Here is a 22,441-nt window from a genome sequence, read left to right as displayed (position 1 = left end):
CTTTTTGTTATATATATTGATGTCACACCTTTGAATCCTAGTAGATCATGTGGAGGATAATAAATAAATGAATAATCTCTTAAACCATCCAGTGATTACATAAAAGTTGCTGAAGTTTTGAATGATTGTTTATTCTTATTTTCCTTTTAAAATAGGTAAATGAGGATTAGAAGTAATTTAGACCATAAAGCATGGGCTTTTTTGCACTTCTCTGTTATTAAATACACTTCTGCAGTACTTTAGTTTCCACAAGAACAGCTGATGGAAATGACTGCTACAATCCTGATTATTACCTACTCTTCTTTTTCCAAGCTTAATCCTGTTTAAATATTGTCCCAAATCACAATTGGAACTGCCAAAGTCAGTCCTTGTGCTTGTGCTCAGTGCTAGGAAAAGTAGCTCAAACATTTATTTCTCTGTAATACTAGTAAACCTGTTTGTGAGAAAGAGGAAAGATATTTAAAGAAGAGTCTGTCAGATTATTCTAACAAAAAACCACTGTGCTGCTAAAACATGGGATCTTTATGTGTTTTCGTGCCCAGGGAGAGATTGGCAGAGAGATGTACATCATCAAACAGGGTGAAGTTCAAGTCCTTGGTGGCCCTGATGGTAAAAAAGTCCTGGTTACCCTAAGAGCAGGAGCTGTATTTGGGGAGATCAGGTAGGTCCATCTCTATTTTTAACACTTTCTTTAGAACTGGTCAAATAATCAATGGTTGTTTAACTTCTCTGTGGTAAGCACGACAGGTACCATGGGGAGGCTAGAAAGTGGGTAGGATCAACCAAGAGGACACTGAGCAAGGAGGTGCAGGTAAGTGAAGGAAATTCTAAGTGAAGCATCAGAGGCTAATCTGGCAAGATCCAAGACCAGTGTTTTGGTCAATGTACACAGGAGTATACAGACAAATTTCTCCTTCAGCATTTAAAAGATGTAACACATCTTCCTGTTCTGAGGTCTGCAATACGGCAGGACCAAATGCATTTTATTGCCTGTATAGTGAGACTAGGTGCCCTTACACAGCAGATGGTAAAAATGATAACTAATTTCCAACAAAAGAGTTAAAAAGTCTAAAATAGCAAATAAAACTAGTTCATTTAGGAGCTGAAGTAGGGATTAAGTTGCCAAAAATCAGGCACCCACATTTGAAAATGTATTTATTTAAGAGCATACAAAACAAGAAAAAGGCTGACAGATCAGACTTTTGGTTCTGAGTTTTTAGGTCTGGAGAAGAAAATTCTTCTCTTGTGGCTACAAATGTTTTCTATATTCTCCATATGGTTGCTATGCAAAATCTATTAACTCTTACATGCCATGGTCCCCAATTAGCCAACCAAGTGCTAGATTTTAGGCACTACATCCCCTGCTGAGGTTGGCCTGAAGAAAAGTAATAAAATATATGTGCTGCTGCATGTGATAAACTGGATCCTTGTTTTCTTCCAGCTGCCTTTCTGTTACTGTTAATCCTCTTGCTGGTAGCTTTAATCTGCCTTTTGAAAAGTGGTAATCAGATCTTTGCCAGGTTTACATTTATCTTCTACTTGTGTCTCCCTTTGTAGTAGGGGAAACATTTCTGTTTATCCAGTGACGTGTGTCCAGAACTTGCTTAGACCTCAAGTGGAAAAAACCTGATATATCCCATAGATACAGAACTTTTTCATTGAGTGGGGAAGTGAAATTATATCAGCGCTTTGAGAGAAGGTTATTTGAAAGGTATTTCTCTGTGTGACAATATAATACCTGAGCAAAGCCTCAAAACAAAATGCTTTATTGTAAGTTATGTGGAAAGGCTAAGAATACACTGGTTTTCAGTAAGGGCTGAATAATGAAAAGATAAAAGAAAAAGCTACAGCAGCCCAGATATATAACACGCACATAGTTTTCAATTATTTATTAGTCTTGTATTTGGAGCAAGGACTTTATTTTTTAAACTGAGAAATGATAATGACTGGTTTTAAAACAAGGAAGGGATTTTCAAACTTTTGATCTAATACAGGTGAGCACGTGTTTCCATGTGAGAACTACACAACGGCCTTTAAAGATTCATTTCCCAATACGTGTTACTCTTTACATAATTGCCAATATGGCCAGTAAAACCCTCAGCAATGCTATAACCCTACACTTCTAGTCTTGTTTTATTCATCATTGACCTACTGTGGCAGTATACTATTCAGACACATGTAATTTGCATATAAATGTCAGGCAGTGGATAAACTCGAGGAGAAAAGACACAGCAACTGGCAGACATCTCCAAAACTGAAGAAAAGCAAAGACATGAAGCACTAAGTGTATCAGTAGAGATTTATCCTCTTCCTTGTGGCAAAGTGTCAGAAAATAATGAGTTTGTATAGCGCCTTCCTATGTAAGTTTTGTCAAGGTCTTCTGAATATTGTATAGCAGAAGCAAATGAAAAAAAATTTTTTTAATGGATGAAATACTGCTTCATTTAGCACATCCAAATTTTCCCCTCAGTATTCATAGCATAATTATCACCTGATATCAGACTGATTTCCTTCTGACTTCTGATTCAAGATTTGTTTAGAGAAATAGGTCAGCTTTATTCAGAGTGGTTTAACTACACAATTTATAAGACACTTGTTATTTAATCTCACTCTGTTCAAAATGCATGCAAATGATGCTTAAAAAGTCTCTGAGGGCAAAGGAGTTGAGAAAACAAAAAATGTTTATTTCAAAAAATTTCCCTGAATTATACTAGAAGGCCAATGCAAGACTAATGTTCAAACAAGTCCTTTGCCAATTTCATCCTTGAAAATTATTACAGAAACAGATTAACTAATAGGAGTTGCCTTCCAATTAACATCTTAGCCTCGTTACTACTTTTCTGTATAGATAATATCAGTTTGGGGAAGCAAAATAATCTTAGAATCAAAGGCAAACAGATTGCTGCCTTAATGAGAGCCTGTCTGCACAGACAATTGAGAAAGAGAGAAATTCAGCTATAACACAACACTTCATTAGTCCAGACAAATTTATACTTTAAACCAGCTGTCATCATTCATCCATTTACTGATATTTCACTAGAACTATTTCCTATCAGAAAATGATAATTCTGGAAAAATTAAAACATTTCTCTATTATATGTAAATTTTTGACAGGAAGATCTCTAAATTTTTGGTCTCAGCTTCAGCCTTTCAGCTGTTTAGTAACTTTAACTTTTATTAAAAAAAATCAAAACTACAGGCAGTATATAGCTTTGTGAAAGATTACATTTTGCACTCTGGCCCAGGATTTCCCACAAAGTGGCAGCTGCTTCTTTTCAATGAGCTCTGCCCTTTGGTGTTTAACATCCTGGTCGGAAGCAAGACCCAGACCTATTTCCCTTTCCTGACTTACCAGTTCTCTCCATATGCACATAGGTGCTGAGCTGAGCTGCCACAACCTTGCATGTTCAGCTGATACGCACACCATTCCCTGGATCGATCTGCTAATTTCAATGAACAGCAGCTTCCTACAGAGATCAGCTTTTAAAAAAAGTAATAGATAAGCTGAGTCATCACTTACTTTGACAACTTTATACCTCAAAATTAAATTTTCTAGCATAAGAATTCAAAAGTTATCATCTCATACTAATATTACAGCATTTCAGGCTAACAACTGAAGTAAAAAATGTAAGGTAAAAAAAGCAAATTTCTCTATTAATATAGATATTACATTATCAAGAACCATTGCAAGGCACATGTAGTTATTTTTAAAGATATGGTCTATCATGTAACTCCTAGAACACTAGCCAAAACAGATTCAGTGATGAAGTCCATAATGCTGTCCTTAGTCAAAGATGATTCTGTTTGAGCAAGGGCTGCCTTACTTGTAAAATTCACCTCACATCATCACAATAATGAAAAAGCTGATCTCTTCAGTCCTAGTCTGCCTCGATAAAATGAGCTTTCTGTTAGGAAAGCCTGAAAATGATTGTTCAATGACTTGTTGAGAAGTGATTCATCAGAACTTAAAGCTGTTTGCAATTTTCTTTAGCTGCTTTTCTTATTGTGCAAATAGATTTATTCTATCTGAGGAGTTGTACAGAATTGTTTAAAAAGAAGACAATATACTGCATTTTCAGCTTGAGTTCATATATTGATTGCTGTCTTGGGTTGCAGAAAACCACTGTGTGTGTGTGCGTGTTCGTGTGTGTAAAAATAGCCTAATACACACAGTTGCAGACATCTCATACTATCCTTTATAAACAAAATATATTATCTGTATGATCTAATATTTATAAATATAGTATATATTTCATACTAAAACCAATATTTATATATCCTTGATTAATATTTTAGATAAGTATTTCTTCATATTTTATGGGGTCCAGACTATCCTTTATTAATAACTTTTAAATTTGGAGATTACTAAATATTCTCTGAAAGTATTAACTCATTGGGAAATATTTAAGGGACAAATTTTAGGGTAGATCTCCTTGAACACACTGATAAGGCAATTTTAGTACTAAGAGCAAAATGCAACTTCTCTTGCGTACTACCCCAGCTAAGAAGTGAAGTCTCTTCATTCCATTTGCTTAATGCAAGATGAACAAATTAATTTTTATTCGTACAATATCTAATTCTTATGTGGATATCCTTCCTATGGCCAACTTCTGCTTGCTAAACTGGTCTAATGCCTTCCTTTGAAAACAAAAGTCATCTTTTTCTGGCAGACACATTTGTAACTGTCAGCCTGAAAGACTTTCCCAACCTGTATCATTCAATTTGCCAACATTCAAATGTGAGATGTGGTATGTGAGAAAACTGAAAACCAGAGTCCCACAGAAGTTATTCACTCAGGAAAATTAAAATTCTTGAAGAATCATTCATTCACTGTAAATAACACTTTCAGCAATAACAGACTTGTGCTGCTCTAATTCTGATATAAATAATTTTCAACAATAAAATTGAGGAGATGCCAAGTTCACATGAGGACTAAAACAAACGCAGTCCTTGAAGTGGGTGTCTCTTGGGAGAAATGTCTCTACCTAGCAAGACTTTTCACAGTCCTTAGCATCTACATATGCCTGACCAGTAGTGACAATTTGCTTTCCTGAGGCAAAAAGATATTTCTAATCCCAACCATAAAGGGCCTTTATAGAACGTCAGACAGAACAGTTGGGTACGTAAGTGAGCTTTATGATGACTTTAATGGACAACCACCAGCAAAGAGATTCCTCACTAGGTCAAGTAATGATGTGACAGATGATGTTTATTTTCATTCCAGCCTATTAGCTGCAGGTGGAGGAAATCGAAGGACTGCTGATGTGGTGGCTCATGGTTTTGCCAACCTTTTCATTCTGGACAAGAAAACGCTCAATGAAATCTTGCTGCACTATCCTGACTCTGAAAAACTTCTTATGAAGAAAGCAAAGTATGTCCTAATAACAGTTTTTAAATCACATTATTTAGCTGCAGAAAGGACAGTTGTGGCTTCTAGACAGATTTGCATTCCTTTCTTAGAAAAGTAACAGATGTAAACACATTTGTATTTAGAGGTCAATTTGCCCAGTAGTATCTAGTGGAAGTCATGGTCTTCCATGGGAGGCATTGCAAGGGTTCTGGAAATGTGGTAAGTAGAATGAAGTCCTGAATGTAGTTGCCTTCTCCATTGTATTTAAGGTAACAAAACAAATAGGAGATACAGATGTGTATCAGGACTCCTTACATAGCCAAGAAAGAAACTGCAGGACAGATGTCAGTTAAAGAGTAGGTTTTCAAAGATGCAACCGAACACTCACAATTCTACAGAGATACACTTCAATGCACCCACACACTTGTATGCGTTTCCAAAACCTTAAGCAGTAGTTAGGAATGGATTTAAAGTAAGGCCCAACAAGATGGAAGTACACAGATTAGAGAGGTGTGCATTTTGTTCGAAAGGATTCTGAAATGGGATTTCAAACCCTAACTGCTGTTCATCTTGCTTTGGCTATAGCTTGCTAGGGTCACCATTTCTCCAACTTTGAAAGGGCAAAATATTGTCAGATTTTGTCATAAAAAAAAATGTGTACCTTGCTACCTTGTAAAAGGTCCAAATACTTGAAACAGTTTGTCATTATTAGTATACTTCAGTACTCTTATTGTTCTCAGGTGTTGCCTTGCATTGCTAGCAAAGGTTGGAAGGTTGCTCCCAGACAGTTGAAATTCTACCAGAGAAGACTAAACATGGCACAGGAGTGATGTTTTGTTTAGCGAAAGTGCTAGCAGATGGTTGCATTCAGCATGTTTCAACAGCCCTGGTTGTCAAACAACAGTATCTTGAGAATCATCACATCCCTGAGGAATAAGGAACATAGACACAGAATGGGCTGATTTCCCAATTTTCAAAACTAGCATCAACAGGTAGAAAGGTGGAACAAATCCACTGACTGATGGTCCCCAGCATTCATCCATTCTGACTTTTCTCCACCTTTTTTCTAAACAGTTGTATGACCAGTTGCTTGTTATTCCTGTCTCTCTGTCCCACGCTGCTGCCTTCTGCTTTCTTCCCCATCCTAATCATACCCTGCCAAGCCATTAAATTCTGTTTCCTCCGGATAGCCTTTCTCAACTGCAGGAGCTTAATCATCCATCCCTCATATCTGCACTCCTATTTGAGCTCAAAGCCCTCTCTAGATATCAGAATAGATACAGGATATCTGTTTAATTTGAAAGATAGGTAGTATCTGCATGTATTCTGGTCACCTGTCTAGGTATCCACTAACTCTTCCAAAACTCCCATGCTCTGTATATGGTCAGCCATGTCTCTAGAAAAACTAGGCATCGACAGGAGATTTGTGCACTGTTTTGATAAAGATTGAAGTTCTGTTCAGTTTTGGAATCAAGTTATGAGTTGCTCTTCCCTGGAACATTTATGTTAGAGTTCTCTGTGGGTTTGCATTGGCCATCCCACACCTTTAAAGGCCTCCTTGAAATAAAATCAAAGGAAGAAATTTGTTCTATTATCAGCTGCCTGATAGTCACTGTATGGTCTTTACATAATAAACCCACGCAAGCTGCTGAAGCGTACTTTTTAAATTTATGTCAATAAAACTTTAAAAAAAGTAAAATCTTCACTTCTGAAATTCCCAAAGTTACAAACTACAAGACACTTAAGAAAATTGTAGTATTATGGGATTTACTGTACTTCAGACTGCAAGTATAGTCCTTGTTCATAAAAAGCCTTAAATCAGCACAGGAACCCTCTGCTTTTCACTGGTTCCATCTATCTCGGAACTATCATCTAATCTTTACCCTTGTCATTCGTTCTCACTTCTTGTCGTTATGGCTGCAAATCACTACAGCTATAGAAGGGTGTGAAAATCTTGTCTGCCACATGCTTGGCAGTAATTTTTATATCTTCAGGGTGTCGTCTTCTACTGAAGAAGACTAAAAGTAAGTACCGCTGTCTAACCTGACCTGTGAGAGATAAGCCATGCTGGAAGTTAGTTTGGTAAACTATTACTTGAACAAGCATCAGCTGGACTCCCCAATTGAGCACTAAATGCTCTCTGAATTTCCATCCAGAAGGCCAGGTAAGAGACTGCCACCTCAGGTACAAGGCATCCATCTCCCTCCATACTACTTCTCACCTTATAAAATTCTCATCTGCTTTGCAACACCTTAATTTGAGCCTGCACTTGTTTATTCTCCAGGATATAGGCAAGCAGCTGCAAATTTGAGCAGTAGCCTCCAGCTCTGGAGGCTTACCTTTACCATTTCCAGCTTTGCTCTTGCCACTGGACTCGGGACCAAAAAAAATTGGCCGGAAAAGTTGCCAGATTTTCATCCATGAATATGACATTTTAGTTTTGCAGGAACTTTGCTCGGTTTCACAGCAATGCTGTGTGTTCTCATTCCTTCCTGTCTCCAGGGTGCTGCTGAAGACAAAGGGGAAACCTCCTCCAGGACCACCAGTGCAACAACCACGGGGCTTGGCCAGTCTCTTCGGGCAGAAACAGGAAACTCCAAAATTGTTTAAAGCGATGGTTGGAGGAAAAGGAAAAGAAGGCCTTGCCAAGCTGCTGCAGCTGAAGAGACAACAAGACACTCAGGTAATGCCACAGAAAATAGACTAGATTCTTCCAGGTGCTGAAAGACACTGGGAGGGCTTAGGCAAACAGAGTAGATAAAAATGCAGCTGTACTGCAATCGACAGAAAAAAAACCTCTCAGTAGCTGAGATATAATCACTGTACCTAACCTCTGTAAACACTAATTCTAAAATTTGGCTCAAATCTTCCTGGACCTGGACTCTATGCAGAACAGAGAAAACAAAAGCAAAGAAAAAGCAAGGGAAAAAGCAAGCAAACAAAAATCCTTAAAGAAAGTAAGGATAAAATAGACGTTACAAAGACCTTAAGGGCATCTGATCTTCTAATTTTATGTTCACAACAGTAAATACAGAAATATCCTAACAGTAATCTGATCCAGCTGACTCAAGCACATGGTGGACCCTTCCAATTCAAAGTCAGATTTCTGGTTGTCAAAAATCCTGAAGACAAAATTTAAAGTGTAGCCCACACAGCTAAAACTGACTACATCTCTAACATATTGCACTTATGAGAAAACTGCTATTTTACTCGATTAAAAATAATTCCCATATTATATTCTGTTCTGAGAAATGTTAATAAGAACCTGCTCAGTTCTACATACTTACTGAAAGGTGGCAGAATCCTTTTCTGTTTTTATAGGTGAACTGGCTGTGCTTTTATTTATTTTTTTAAGTTAAATAAAGAACTTTGCTTACACAAATGACTACAACACTATGACTGGAGCAGAAACATTGGTCAATTTAATGTGTGTTTATGAACTTAACAGCAAACACACTTTGCCAAGGAATTGGGGCACTGGGCAACATGATGAGATTTACGTAACACCTTTTCTTTCTATACTAGTGTAAGTACATAAAGGAAGGCAAGACCTGAGGAAGGGTTGCGTGCCCCAAAACGTGCCTGTTTCATCCTGCTGTATTAATAAGAAGCAGATACTATCACAATCCACAAGCTTCTCCTAGGTTTTATGTTGACATTCTGATTCTGAAATTGTGTTTTTCATTTAGAAACTGATTTTCAGCATCTAAATACAAATTTACATATGTTGCATCACAGTATCCATGCTGTGCCTTTCCACTGCATATACAGAATAGAACTACTTCCTGAATTTCTTCTGCAGCATTGGAAAACATTTAATTTCTTGTTTCTAGGAAACTCAGGCTGAAGCAGAGAATAAGCCTGAACGAGAAGAGAAGAAACCCGTGGAGCCCGCAGCCCCATCTGCACCTCCTGCACAAAAGGAAGAGCCAAATACAGGCGCTAAGCCTAAACCTGCTGTTATGCACAGGGGAACCAGTAATGAGTCTCTGATCATTAGTATGTCTCCATCTCCCAGAGCAGGAGAAGGAGAGATCCTTAAAGTTGAAGTTAAAGAGAAAAACAGGAAATAGATGGTGCTTTGGGCTGTGGCCCCATCTATTGTCTTGCTGAATCCAGAGGGCTAGCGTGACTTTGCTTTTGAGTACAGAAGATAATAGTAGAGACTACTCGAGAAAAATCTACCCCAGTTCCTCTTCTTCTCTCCTTCCTCCCCTGACAACTGGGCAAATTATTTATATACTTACCTCTTAACCTTGAGCCTGAGGAGACAACCTTTGATGTAATAGGAATTAGAGCTCAGATTGTATTTCAGGACCACTTGTTTCTTGTTTGATCCATGCTCTCCCTTATCTCTTACACTGTCTTGTTCCTGCTTCTCCTCTTCCCTCTCCTGTTTATCCTTGCTTTCTTACTGCTGTTCCTGCTGCTCAGTTTGCTCTTAATTTTTGTATGTGTTCTTTTCTATTTTCTTTTCTGGTTTCCCATAGTTATCCTTTTTCTGGTTACTGCCCTACTGTTGCTGAGGTTACTCATGTTTCTCTCGATCCTTCTCTCTCCTCCCCTTATACTTGTAATCAGTGACCTGCTTTTGTGACCAGCATGGCTCAGTGCAGAAAGCTGTGATGCTGTGTGTTGGGATGTTTTAGCTTGGGACAGAGGGCCACAAAACAAAACCATTGTCAAAAAATAAAATCACAAAATCCACAAGGGGGAAGCAGACTGCAGAATTATTGCCAGCTCTCTGAAAGCAGGAACATCTGCCCCAGTTGTCTTTGACTGGTGAATAAACATGGCAGAGACTTGGATATTAGCCCCCACCCCAGGGGTGACCTTTAACTTTGGGCTGCTGATTTACACACTTGATCTTCTCAAGGGATGGGGCATTAATAATGCTCTCTGAAGAGCAAGCAGCTGATACTGGCTAACTTTCTGAAGAATCTTGGTATTTAAACTGGCCATTTCAAAAATAAAGGCTATTTTACAAAAAGCAGGATTTGCACTTTCTGACTCTGGGGTGCAGAGTTTCAACCAATGCTCCAGTTGTTCACCTCTATCACAGACCTCGATTGATGGTGCAAAGTGAGCCCTGTGCCTTACCAGGGCTGAGCTACATCATACCTGTGAACTAAAGTAAATCCTTTATGAGTGCCACAGCTGAGTGGGATACAGCTTCCTAACAGGGAGCTCCCACACTGTCAACCTTCTCTACTGACTCATGACAGAAAGGGATGCAATATTAAACAAAAGGCTGAAGCTGTATTTTAAGCTTAATTCTCACTTACTTTTTTCTCTTCCATGGGTTTGCAACTCCTCTCTCCCCCTATCCACTTTCAGTCCCCACCTGTGAGGAACCAAGAGACTGTGAGAGACTGTGGCAACCATTTTGTCTCAGCCAACCAAGCACGTAGCAGCAAGCAGCCAAAACAGGACGGGCCCTGCAGAGGTGGGGTAGTGAACTGTTTCTGGGAGGCTTTCTAGCGGTTGTGCCTCAAAGAGGCTTTCTGGCAATTCTTCTGGGAAGTTTGCTAGCATTTGCACTTCAGATGTTTTGCCACAGGTTTGGAGTTTTGCCACAGGCCCTGACCATGGCAGTTGTATAAACAAGTTCAATGGGATAAGGGGACATCAGTAACACACACAGACACACACCCCCTCCCCACCCCCCCAAGAACTTTCAAGAAAACCCCACAACACTTGCGCAAAGACCTCTCGGACGAGGGTGAAAAACGGGGAGAGACCAAGCCGCAGGTGCCGGCCTGCTGCCTGAGGAATTCACACAGCTACTTCCGAGACTCCTTCTTCGCTCGATGCAAGGGTGGTGATGCCTCTCCTTTTTTCTCTTTCTTCTCTCTCTCATCTCTTCTCTTCCTCCTACCTTGTTGTTAGGAGTATTTTGCTACGGCTGTTAGGTGTCAAGTTTTTTATTCGAAGTATCTGCTACGCCAAAGTTAGCCACACTTGCGTTCTAAGTCAACATTAAATAAAACATATTTTGAGCATTTAGGAGCCATTGTCATGACTCCTACCCTGGGTTTCGCCAAGTGAAACAGGGTGTTGAAATTTTCCCTGTCCCTCCTGAATCATTGTCATGACTCCTGTGTGTGGCAATGGACCATCTAAAAGATCACCTCCCCTGAGCCCACCGAGCGGGACGGGACACCACTGGATCAACAGTTTTGGGAACTAACACCATTACACAGAGGCCAAGCCAAGAAATTGTAAGGGCAGGCTTCACAGCTCCTCAGCTAACCAGCCAACCACAGAAGGCACCGTGTCAAAATTAAACATTCAATTTGCAGGCTATATATGATCCTGCAGGCTATGCATTCTGTAGGCCTGCTCTTTTAACGCCTTTGAACTTCTCTCACCACAGGCAAAGCTGGCAGCCCAACCAGAATCAGTGGGAGCTTTCACCAATTCAAAGCTGGATGACTGAATTCCATATGTTGTGTATTCCACACATCCTCTGACATGACCAAAACCCAAATCTCTTTCAAAAAGAAAGTTCTGCTGCATTAACAGTGAGGTCAAGGTTCAACTGCTACATGGAAAGAACCATCTTTAATTGTACGTTACTTGTTTGGTATGTAAAAAAAAGGATGTCACAACAGAGATGAAAATTATAAGATTAATCATAAATACCTACTCATCTATTGCACATCCAGGAACGTCTCAATACAATCTCAAAATTAGAAATATTGCAGAACTGCTTCACAAATGAGGCCTTCTGTGAATAATGATGATCTATGAATTCATTACAATATATGATTCTCAATTTTTTTTGAGAGTTGTCAAAACATTATGGAAAGGGAGAAAAAACATAACCCCCCATATTTTAACATTTTTTATATTAATTAGTAAAGCACTCTCTCATTGCAAAAGATCCAATCCCCTTCTGCCTACACGTGCTACCAGGTAACTTCAAACATTTTCACTATTGGCATTTTTAAGTTCATCAATCATGCACTGACATATATTACAAAGTAAGAGCTGAGACTGCAGCAGCAAGTGTTACAGTGCAGCAACAGAGCATCATCCCACAAGTTGCTGCTTTGGTACAGCTCTTAACAGCTCAGGATTGCAGGAAAGCCTGTCAGTTCTGTCTGCAAAATTACCGTTATGCACAGTTCTCGAGTTCCTTAGACCCAAAATGAAAGAGAAGTGTCAGTGTTTGCAGAAGATCATGGCCACACACAAGTAACATCCACCTGGTTTTCTCTGACATCCTACTTTTCTGTTGTTGGAGTATTTTCCCCTTCCCTGAATTCCACCATTTTTAGGTATAGGCAGGGGGAGGAAGGGTCCAGGAATCCAAGTTGCAACTATTTATAGGGTTTTCACCAGAAAGAACAACACAAGAAATGTCAAGATGTATTAAATCCTTTCAGGAACTAATTCTACCCTGTGGATCCTTGACTGCTGGAGAAGTTGAGTGAATTACTCTGAAGCACTTAGAAGATGGAACTTCCAGTATCAAAGCTCACTCAAGTTCTGTATGGCATCACGTTCTGCTGCAATACTATGTCTCTAGTATCTCTGCCAATAAAAGTATCTCAGACTTGACTACACTTGAATGTAAAGAAACCGAAGGGTGGAGTAGAACAATGTATTTGAAAATTAAAATAATCAAATCTCCATGACTCTCTACTTAAAATGTAGACACTGTTCTGAAAAAAGTTTTGGAAAATCTGATAATAATTGTATGAAATACCATGCATGGGAGAACTCTAACATGGCAAAGAGCATGAAACAGTCACTGCTAAAACCATCCCATTTCAGAATATCTTCTTGCTAAAAGCCAGTATGAGATGCTTTACGAAATATACACCGCACATTCATAACCACTGAGTGAAAAGGCATTTTTCCTTTCATCTGATAATACTTGTTATAAATCTGAGGTGTTCAGCCTGTGGAATACTCCTCATAGGAACTGCAAAAGCAGCATTTATCATTACATAGAAAATGCTGAATACAAAAGCACAACAGAGTAACAGGATATCGAAATTATATTTTGAATGCATATATATTGTAAATCAGTTAACTTCATCAGAAATGAAATACATAGGAAAGTAAAAAATACAGGTTACAGGTTATTTCTCTGCTGTACATATGTATATAATCAAGACCATTAAATGGCAAAAAGCATCTGATTATGAAAACTGCTATACATGATTTTTATCACAAGGTGGTGCAAGTGACCTATAAGCACATTCACTTTACAAAACTGACAATATTTTGCTTTGTCACCCTCAAGCTAATAAGGCATTTTTTACATGTAAAAACAAACAAAAAATGGCAAAACAACATAGTAACTCCCCTCCCCCTTGATTCACAATCTGCTGCATTCCTTGACTCAGAATATTGCTTCAGCTTAACTTGTAAGTTTCCAAATTTTTCAACAAGCGTTAGCTGTACACCTCTAAGAGAAATTATACCTGAAAAATGGTTCTTGTCGCCGTCAGGTTTGAAACACTTTTCTTTTACATAGAATAGGGCACATTAAGAAGTAGGTATTGTTGATATGCTATTTAATTCCCTAAGCTTGAGGAACATGGGGGCACTTTTCCAGTAAGAGATAATGAATTCTCTACTGTAGAAACTCAGAATTACTGTATAGAATACAGACAAAACAGAAGGTTTTATTTTATATTAAGCAGGTATTTAGTACAATAATACCTATTAACATATGTAAATGCATTTAAATGCACTTCCATGGCAACTTAAAACAGAATTGGTAACAGAACTCAGATGCAGCATTATCTTTTTGGCAGACAGCTTAGAGGAACTTCAGTAGTATCCTGTACTCCTATCAGTAGTACTCGCCCACTTCAATTAATCTAGACAAAGCATTAATACTGCATCCAGTTATCTCTGTACATGGAGCATGTAGCTGTGAAACAGTTTACTGTTCCAAAAATCATACAATATCAATTTGCAGCAGTGTGATTTAGGTTCATTATAACTACTTCCTTGATCTTAATATTTTGTGTTGCATATCTGGCATGACACTTCATTATAATTTACGTATGAAGTAGAAACACATTTGCACTACGCTGATAAAAAGATGTCTGTAAATTTTTATATAAACACATGAATTAGATTTAAAAAATAGAAAGAGCTTGGCTTAATATGAAACAAAATCTCTTCCTCAGTATTCCACTACTGAAACTATTTAGGACCCCTTCCACCAAGGAAAATGGAGTGGAGAATAACACATTCATTCATGATTGGTAACTAGTCAACTGTCTACAAAACACTTGGTATGTTTTACAGGATGTGTAAAACAATCTCGGTACATATACCTTTCATCCATCAATGTTAATGTGAATTCAGATTCTTGACAGGAGTATACATGTATAGAAAGAAAAAACAAAAAAAAAAAACAACCACACATTGCAGCTCCAGCAACTAAAAAGAAGTCACATACACTATGACCTGGTGCAATCTTGAGTGCCAAAGTATTCTAAATTTAGTGTTAGCCCATTCTGTTCTTACATGTTACAGGTAAGCCATCCAGAATCAGATCAGTCAGATACCTAACCTGTAAACCACTTCAAATGTGAAACTGCAAAATTAATGTTCAAGATGGGCATTTTGGAAGTGATAAATGAGACCTTTACATCCACTTACTTTACACGCACTGACAGGATCAGAAGAGATCCTCAGCAAGCAGTATGCAACTGAGAGACAAGAAAGCTTCATCTTTCCACTAAGCAAACAATATGATTTACACTTGGTGTAAATGGTGAAGAGAAAATTCAGGCCAAGAAAATAAACCAGAAATTGTTTGCCCTAGAGAAACGCAGTATGATTACACGATTAGAGCTTAGAGACTTGATGTCTTCCTACTGGGAGAGAAGAAGGAAGATCGGGGGTTTTGCAGGCACTTTTCATTAGTAGACTCATGACAAAGAAGCATGATTCAAAATGACGAAACCAACATAGGTAGCACTTTCAAGAACTGCCTTTGCTTGAAAATATGCAGTTATAAATCAGACAAAACTTTTTAACTAGAAAGTGAATTCCCATTTCACAAAAAGCCCTTTAAAGATCAGTAGTCATGACTCTTATGGAAAAAAAAGAAAAAAGCCCACAACCAAAACAAAACAAAACCCTGACCAAAATAAAATCTGGAGTTCCTGTTTTCCAGCACAGTACAAACTGAAATACATCTTACAGCCTTTACAGTAGTAGCCCTGAAGGCCAATAGTATTCTGAGATGTTAGAGGTTCACCTTGATTCACCCTAGTTATTCCTGTACTACCTTAAGACAATGTATACTATAAAAGAATATATACTTTAATGACTTGTTTGGCTTATGTTCACACAGCCCTGAATCCCAGGCATTGGCCAAAGGCACTGAAGTGGCAAATGTGAAGTAGGCATGCAAGGAGGGCCTTTATGCTCTGTTCTGGCACTTGTTTAATTATGAAACTCCTGTGACAAAATTTTGCTCTGGTGGCTTAATAGACACAGAAGCTTAAAGTATTCCAGATTCGTTGAAGCACATACAAACTTTTATCTGCTTGGTGGGGATATACCCTCTTTTTCATTTCAGACTGGTTTTACGACCACTGAGAAACTGCAGTGCTGATCCCACAAAAGTAATTGAACACTCCCACTGGCCATATTTATCAAACAGGCAGCTGTTCCACTTCCACCCCTTCTTCTCCTTCTCTCTGCATATTCAGCCTCTTTTTTCCACTCTTACTTTGCAAAATAAAATGCACCCATGCAAGCCCTATCTCTCAAATCAACATCAAATATTAACACAATTAGATTTTGGCCCTTAAAAGGCACATTTGGCAAAGTGATTTGCAGGCAAAAGCTAACAGACATTACCACACAGAGGTGTGTGTTTACAGGTATACAGAAGTATCTTGAGAACCAGAGTCTGCAGATATAGCAAGTAAAGCAAGCACAAAGTCTCAGCTTCCCTGCTCAGCCCATTCACTTTACAGCAGGATTCTTAGGAGGCTGCAGTTTGTAGGTGCTGAAGTAGTTCACCACTTGCTGAGGGATTTCTGCCAGGACACACTGCGCCAGAGCTTCTTTTGGAGACTTAGAAAGAAAGAACATCAAGTTTCAGTTTTCACCAAATTTTAACAGAGATCCTAAGACAGGTAATAAGCAACTCCTCTACTAGACCAATTTAAAGTCTGACATTTTATAGAGGGCTTTACACAGTGCCCTTGTGGGACAGGTGGAAGCTTCTCTGACATCTTTACCTGCTTGCTCCCATTACCAGGAATCAGCTGGCTGCCTTGTTCCACTGAAGTAACAGGAGCTGGGTGCTCAAAGGGCTGCCATGTCTTAAGATAACTTTTGTCATGTGAAATATACACACACACAGAGTGCAGATGTTGAACTTCAGCCATGTAAACACACTTCCACTATCTGCTTAAGATGATACTTTAGGGGCTTCTCTAATCATCTGCAACCTTTTGCACCAAGTCTCATCCACAGTAACTGTATTGCTACAGAGCAGCTCTTCTAAGAGATAGTTTTTACTGTAATACTAACTATCCATGGGAAAAAAAGCACCCCATTTTCTAGAAACTGAAAGCATTTGAATGTGTAATTTTATATTGAATATTGACCCTAGTTACTCTACATCCAAGTGCATTATTCAGTAAGTATATTCTATATTGATTTTGCTCTCTTTCTCTTTTCAGTTTGCCTGAGTTGCTCTGAGATTAAACAAAGAATTTGTATCAAAAGTAAAAACAGAAATACAAAGACAAAATACAAAGGTATAAGGAGTATTATTAATAGGGTTAAAATGAAGAAACAAAACCAAATTAGAACATATGAGGATGGAAATAAAAATAATGACCTTATCTTCCCCATCCTGAGGAAACTTTTGTTTTGCTGTTTGTTTTTTTTAAATCAACTACTTCCAGTGATATGGCATTTAAAAGTCGGACTCTATTAGCCTGTGCATATTTATTGGGTACTACAGCAAGAAATCAGGACTCCATTCTTTCACCACCTATTTTTTTGGTATATTTGCTTTAATGAAAATGAAAACTATCACCACTATTGTGCCCACACACAATTTCTACTGATTACGACCTCCCCAATTTAACCTTGAATTTTAACACTGCACTAAAATGTGAGACTAATCCACGTTTACAAATGGGCATCCACAATAAAAAACACTTTACCATAAGAACAAAACCACAGTAAGTTCTTCCTCCCAAATGAAAAACACATCCATCTGTTTAATCAAGTCTGGGAGAGATTTATACAAAGGTCATTCCCCTGCAGCAACTTGTCAGAAATGCAGTGCTGAAACCAGAAATGGAGTCTTTTTAAACATGCATCAGCAGACCTAATGGAAATTCTACAGATGCTGAAGTCTTTTGTCGTTTTTTTTGTTTTTTTGTTTTTTGGTTTTTTTTTTAGCATTTGATAAAGACTTATCTCAGACTTCAGAGTTCATAAGCAAAAGCTTAGGACTATACGTAGGATTATCCTAGCAAACCCAGCATACCTCTACGATATTTATTAAGCATACTATTAAGTTTACTTACATTTTGGAATTTCCTGAATGGCACAAACTGGACAATGTCTCTGACAGCTGGTTCTCCTGATGAGGACCTGAGAACTCCATTGTCACCATCAAGAAACTCCATAGCATCGAAGTCTGCTCCTCCAACACCAACAATGATAATGGACATAGGCAATTTCGAAGCATTAACTATGGCAGTTCGAGTTTGATCAAGGTCTGTTATCACACCATCCGTTATGATCAGAAGTATAAAGTATTGCTGTCAAATCAATACACACTGTGTTATGACAGAGAAATAGAAAATGTGTAGACATGTACACTTAGAAAAATGCACACACAGACTACATACTGTTGTTACTTTGAGCATGTTCAATGCACTCACTGAATTTTACAATCAAACATCTTAAGTTGTGGTCAGGCTTCATCTGTACAGTCCAAAGAAATTTATAAGGACAACATAATGAATCCTTTAAAAGAAGTCATCTTTAAAGAGCCACCTCCCAAAAAAACAATGGTATCACCCTTCTCCTCCTCCTCTCCAAAACCCCCAGACAAACCAACAGTTAACCTATCTTCCAAGTATTTGTCCTAGGACAGATGGCAGTTTAACACCTGTGAAACTTGTATTTGTTTCCTTTCGGGTCTATCAATACCTTTATGAAATGCTAGCCTTCGTTTCATTCAGTTAAGAACAGATGAACAAAAAGTGCTACCAAGGGTAATGGAACAGGCCTTCATTTTCATAATGTATCTCTAAAATCCTAAACATAGATTAAAACACATCTTTCTGTACCAAAAAAACAGAATGCACTTTTTCAAATTCCTTTAATCATGTTTTCTAGCTGCTTTATTAAGTTAATTACTTAGTCATCTGAAACCACCTTGGAGTATTTTGGTAATTTATTCAAGTACCACTTGAGTTACTTCCACTATACTGCCAAGGCTTCTAAAAGTTGGTATCTTCGCCTCTGTTCTGGATTGAAGTACCAAGAACAAACTAGAAGTACAAAGTTCAGAAACTACCAAATTCCTGAACTTCTGGTCTTCTCTCACTTGGTTCATTTCAGATGATTCCTGGGCAGCACAAATGCAACTTCCAAAGGTATTCCCAGTATTCTCAGAAGTCTTCCTCTTCAGTACTTTGCTTCCCATCTTCCCTTATCTGCCTCCAAAATAACTGGTCTTCCCTTATCTCTGTGTTCAGGTATCACCTTTTCTCATGGCTTCCCACCAGTCCACTCCCCCACTCCAGCAAGAATATCTACAAAGCAGCCACGATCAGAGAAGGCTATAACCAGTGGCATGATAGCACATCACATTGGATTTATTTCTCTCTTCTTATACTTCCCCTGTACTGAAAAAAACCCAACACCAAAACCAAAAGCCAACCCAAAATACCTACAATATGCATTAAATGGCAAGGCAGCAAAATTTCTTCAATACATGCTTTTAAGCAGAAAAAATAAAGCTCTTGCTAGGCATATTGCAGTCTCAGAAAAAAAAAGTACAAGAGGTTTTGCTACTTTCCTAATATATATAGAGAGAGAGATGACAGTTACTACTGAAAGGCTACCAAAGCAAAACCTTATAAACTTCTTGGCATATGAAAATCAATAGCTCTTTTCCAAATTGGTTTCCACAGGTACTTTAATACGCAAAAACAGCTGATTTTACTTCCTGATTTTACATGACATCTGAGATACTAGTATTTGCTATCATCAATGATTTAGGATATATATGGTTTCAGATTTCCTGAACTTGCATGGATTATTATCTAAATGGTTCAATACTCAAAACTTGCTTTTCAGACCTCCTATTTCTTAATAAGGTCAACAACTTATGATAGGGAGTAGAGCACAGCACATATAGCACCTAAAGCTTTATAGTATGGACAGTTAATTATCTATGGTGGTAAGTAGGTGTCAGGAGCTATATCCTCCATTTCTTTGATACCTTACTGAACTCTGTCTCTCAGCTATCTGATATGAAACAAGGTCTAGCTGATTTTTCTCAGCTGACGTTAGATCATTCGCCTATATGCTAAGGCTTAAATTAGACTTTAACACCTATATAGCACTGCAAGAGCTTTGAATAGAAGATTCATAAAGGTGCCATGTATTTTTAAGTTGATATTTCAACTCTGAATAGTTTATTTAATTTAGGAGACAATTGTTGTGTACGATCTGCAAAAATCAGTTAGCTTTTATATAGTTTTAATGGTACCAAACACCAATTCACAAAGTAAATGGCCAGCTGTTGAAACATACTTAAAAAAGAAAAATACTATTTATAAACTAGAAGGGAAAGCAAAAAGTAAGCAGAATACACATACTACCCTAAAGAACTTACAGATGCTGTTTGCTGTTGTGTAGCTGCAGCAGCAAATCTTGCCACATGATTTATAATTGGAGAAAAATTTGTTGGCCCGTATAACTTCACTTGAGGAAGACAAGCCCGATATGCATCAACAATGCCTTGGATTCCTAGAGAACACAAATAGATCATATTAATTTTTTCATATTAGAATTAGGATGTTTTGAAGCACTCCGTTTTCCTGAAACACTGTATATATCAGTTATTTAAAGTGATGATGCAAAGATTTAAAACTAATCATGATAAAAAAAAGAATTATTCATGAGCAATGGAGGCCTTCAGCTTGACCAATGCTTAATGCACATGCTTAACATGCTTGGCTTTATGTGAATAGAAATACTGTACACTCAAGCGTGTGTAACTAATTACAACAGTTCCCTTTGCCTGGCAGCTTGTGGTAGTTACTAGTGTGATCAGAGAGGCCACGTTGAACAGGCACTAGCAGCATCATACTCAAACCAGACAACTCCACACCAGCAGTGAAGTAGAATGAAGTGGCTTGACAACATGACAGAACCATTCCCAGCTTACCTGTACTGTGCCCTAGCTCTTTAAAACACTTATTTCACAAATCATTACAGAAGAGAGACCAAATGCTATTTCTATTAACTAAGAAAACAGTTATAAAACTGTTTCCTGCTACATGACTAAACTCATTATTTAATTAAAACAACACGCTTCACAGTTCACTTTTCAAGTGTGTTTATCCCTTCACCTTCGACATTTTATTCTCTAGGTCCTTCTCAGACTTACCATTACAGAATGGGTTTGATGGGTTAAAATTTAATGGGAACTCATGTGACACCTGCCAATACACAAAAGACATAGTCAGGACTGTATATACAATCTCCTCCTGAAGTAAGTGCTTTTAGTTGTCTCATGTAGTGCATTTACATATCCCATTACCTGAAAGGAAGGAGGAATTTGTGCACCAAATCCAAAGGCTGGAAACATCTTATCTCTAAAAAAGTAATTTTAAAGAAAATGAAGTGTGTTCCTTTAAAAGCTGTCACAGTTCAGTAAGTTAGCTAATCAGTGCTGCTTTTGAGCATTAAAAATGCTGTTTAGTAAGCATTAAGAGGCAAAATTAAATGGACGTTCCCCCCTGTAACTGTTTCTAGCACCAAAACCAATCTTTACCACCAAATTGGCAAGAATGCAAGTATTTATTTAAATTAATGCTGCTCTTTACATCACAGATGAAAAACCTTGCTTGTCTGCTGTAGACACAAGCTTTTGCTTCTGATTATGCGATCGTGCAGTGATTATGAAGTCTTTTTTAGCTCTACATTTCAGCTCAGAAGTTTCATTCCAATATATCTGCTGGCATCTTCAACACCAGTTTAAGAAACTACCACAAAAATCAATACATACCTAAAAAATTATTTAAATGAAAATCTAAAACTTACGTATCATAATCCTGAATGACCATTCCTACAGACCAAATGGCTGTTAGGTATTCATTAACTCCATTAGGGCTGAGGTAATGCAGAGAGTCTGGAGAGCGAGGGTCCCCATTGGACCCTGTAAAATCTATTCCCACCTGTCAAATGCAATATGTATATCAAATTGCTGTTAGAGGTAAATTATGTTTCTTATCTCTGGCAAAGCCAAAGTGAAAATCATGAAAGAGTTGTAAATAGTAGTTACCAGGACATCTACAAATCTAACAGGCACAATACATAGATGCAGGTTTCTTGGAATATTAACACTCTTAAAACAATGCTACTACAAAACCAGCAGAAGGCTCTGCATCTCTCAGAAGGGCTGAAATGACTTTTATCTGTCAGGTTTTCGCTGTGTTTTTACTTTCAGTTACCATTCACAGCAGCTCTTCAATAGCTGTTACATTAATTTCATCCTGTATCTTGCCATACACATATTTTTTCTCAGAAGTACGACTAGCCAGACATCACAGAAGCCTAGAGATAGTTCATTCTCTGACCTCAATGGCAAAGGGCCTTGAAAATCACCATTAAGGGCAAAAGTGAAATCTTTGGTCAGAAAAAGGGCGGGCAGGGGAGCCCTTATGAAAAGGAAACTTGAAGGAAATCAGAGAACTGTAAATGTCTCCTTGGTCTCCTAACTACGGGTTCAGAACTTTGTGCCCTGAGTAAGGAAAATAATCTTTTCTAAACAGACTAGATGAGCTCTAGCAAAATGGCTTCCCCCCCTCCACGCTACAGAACAACAACAGCAAA

At 38.1% G+C, this 22,441-nt stretch overlaps 2 protein-coding genes across 8 annotated transcripts in view; one reads left to right on the top strand and one right to left on the bottom strand.

Annotated features, from left to right (window-relative positions):
* Nucleotides 1-9,423, top strand: part of CNGB3 (cyclic nucleotide gated channel subunit beta 3) — a 67,944-nt gene extending 58,521 nt beyond the window's left edge. Inside the window, exons 15-18 of the mRNA XM_075023536.1 lie at nucleotides 543-661; nucleotides 5,225-5,371; nucleotides 7,853-8,033; nucleotides 9,184-9,423. Coding sequence (XP_074879637.1) covers nucleotides 543-661; nucleotides 5,225-5,371; nucleotides 7,853-8,033; nucleotides 9,184-9,423 — 687 coding nt within the window. The remainder of the gene's footprint in view (nucleotides 1-542; nucleotides 662-5,224; nucleotides 5,372-7,852; nucleotides 8,034-9,183) is intronic.
* Nucleotides 9,424-14,632: 5,209 nt separating this feature from the next.
* The window catches only part of CPNE3 (copine 3), a 29,974-nt gene continuing 22,165 nt past the window's right edge, over nucleotides 14,633-22,441 (bottom strand). For 5 of the 7 annotated variants that reach the window (XM_075023540.1, XM_075023537.1, XM_075023539.1 and 2 more), the window contains exons 11-16: nucleotides 21,650-21,783; nucleotides 21,147-21,201; nucleotides 20,994-21,045; nucleotides 20,217-20,350; nucleotides 17,890-18,126; nucleotides 14,633-16,414 (exon numbers count right to left, since the gene is read on the bottom strand). In XM_075023540.1, the coding sequence (XP_074879641.1) occupies nucleotides 16,304-16,414; nucleotides 17,890-18,126; nucleotides 20,217-20,350; nucleotides 20,994-21,045; nucleotides 21,147-21,201; nucleotides 21,650-21,783 (723 nt within the window). In that variant the 3' untranslated portion in view covers nucleotides 14,633-16,303. The other 2 variants (XM_075023542.1, XM_075023543.1) reach the window with 2 other exon arrangements.

Source organism: Buteo buteo, chromosome 3 (assembly GCF_964188355.1).
Source record: "Buteo buteo chromosome 3, bButBut1.hap1.1, whole genome shotgun sequence".
NCBI classification, from domain to species: domain Eukaryota; kingdom Metazoa; phylum Chordata; class Aves; order Accipitriformes; family Accipitridae; genus Buteo; species Buteo buteo.
This window is presented reverse-complemented; position numbering and strand designations above follow the sequence as displayed.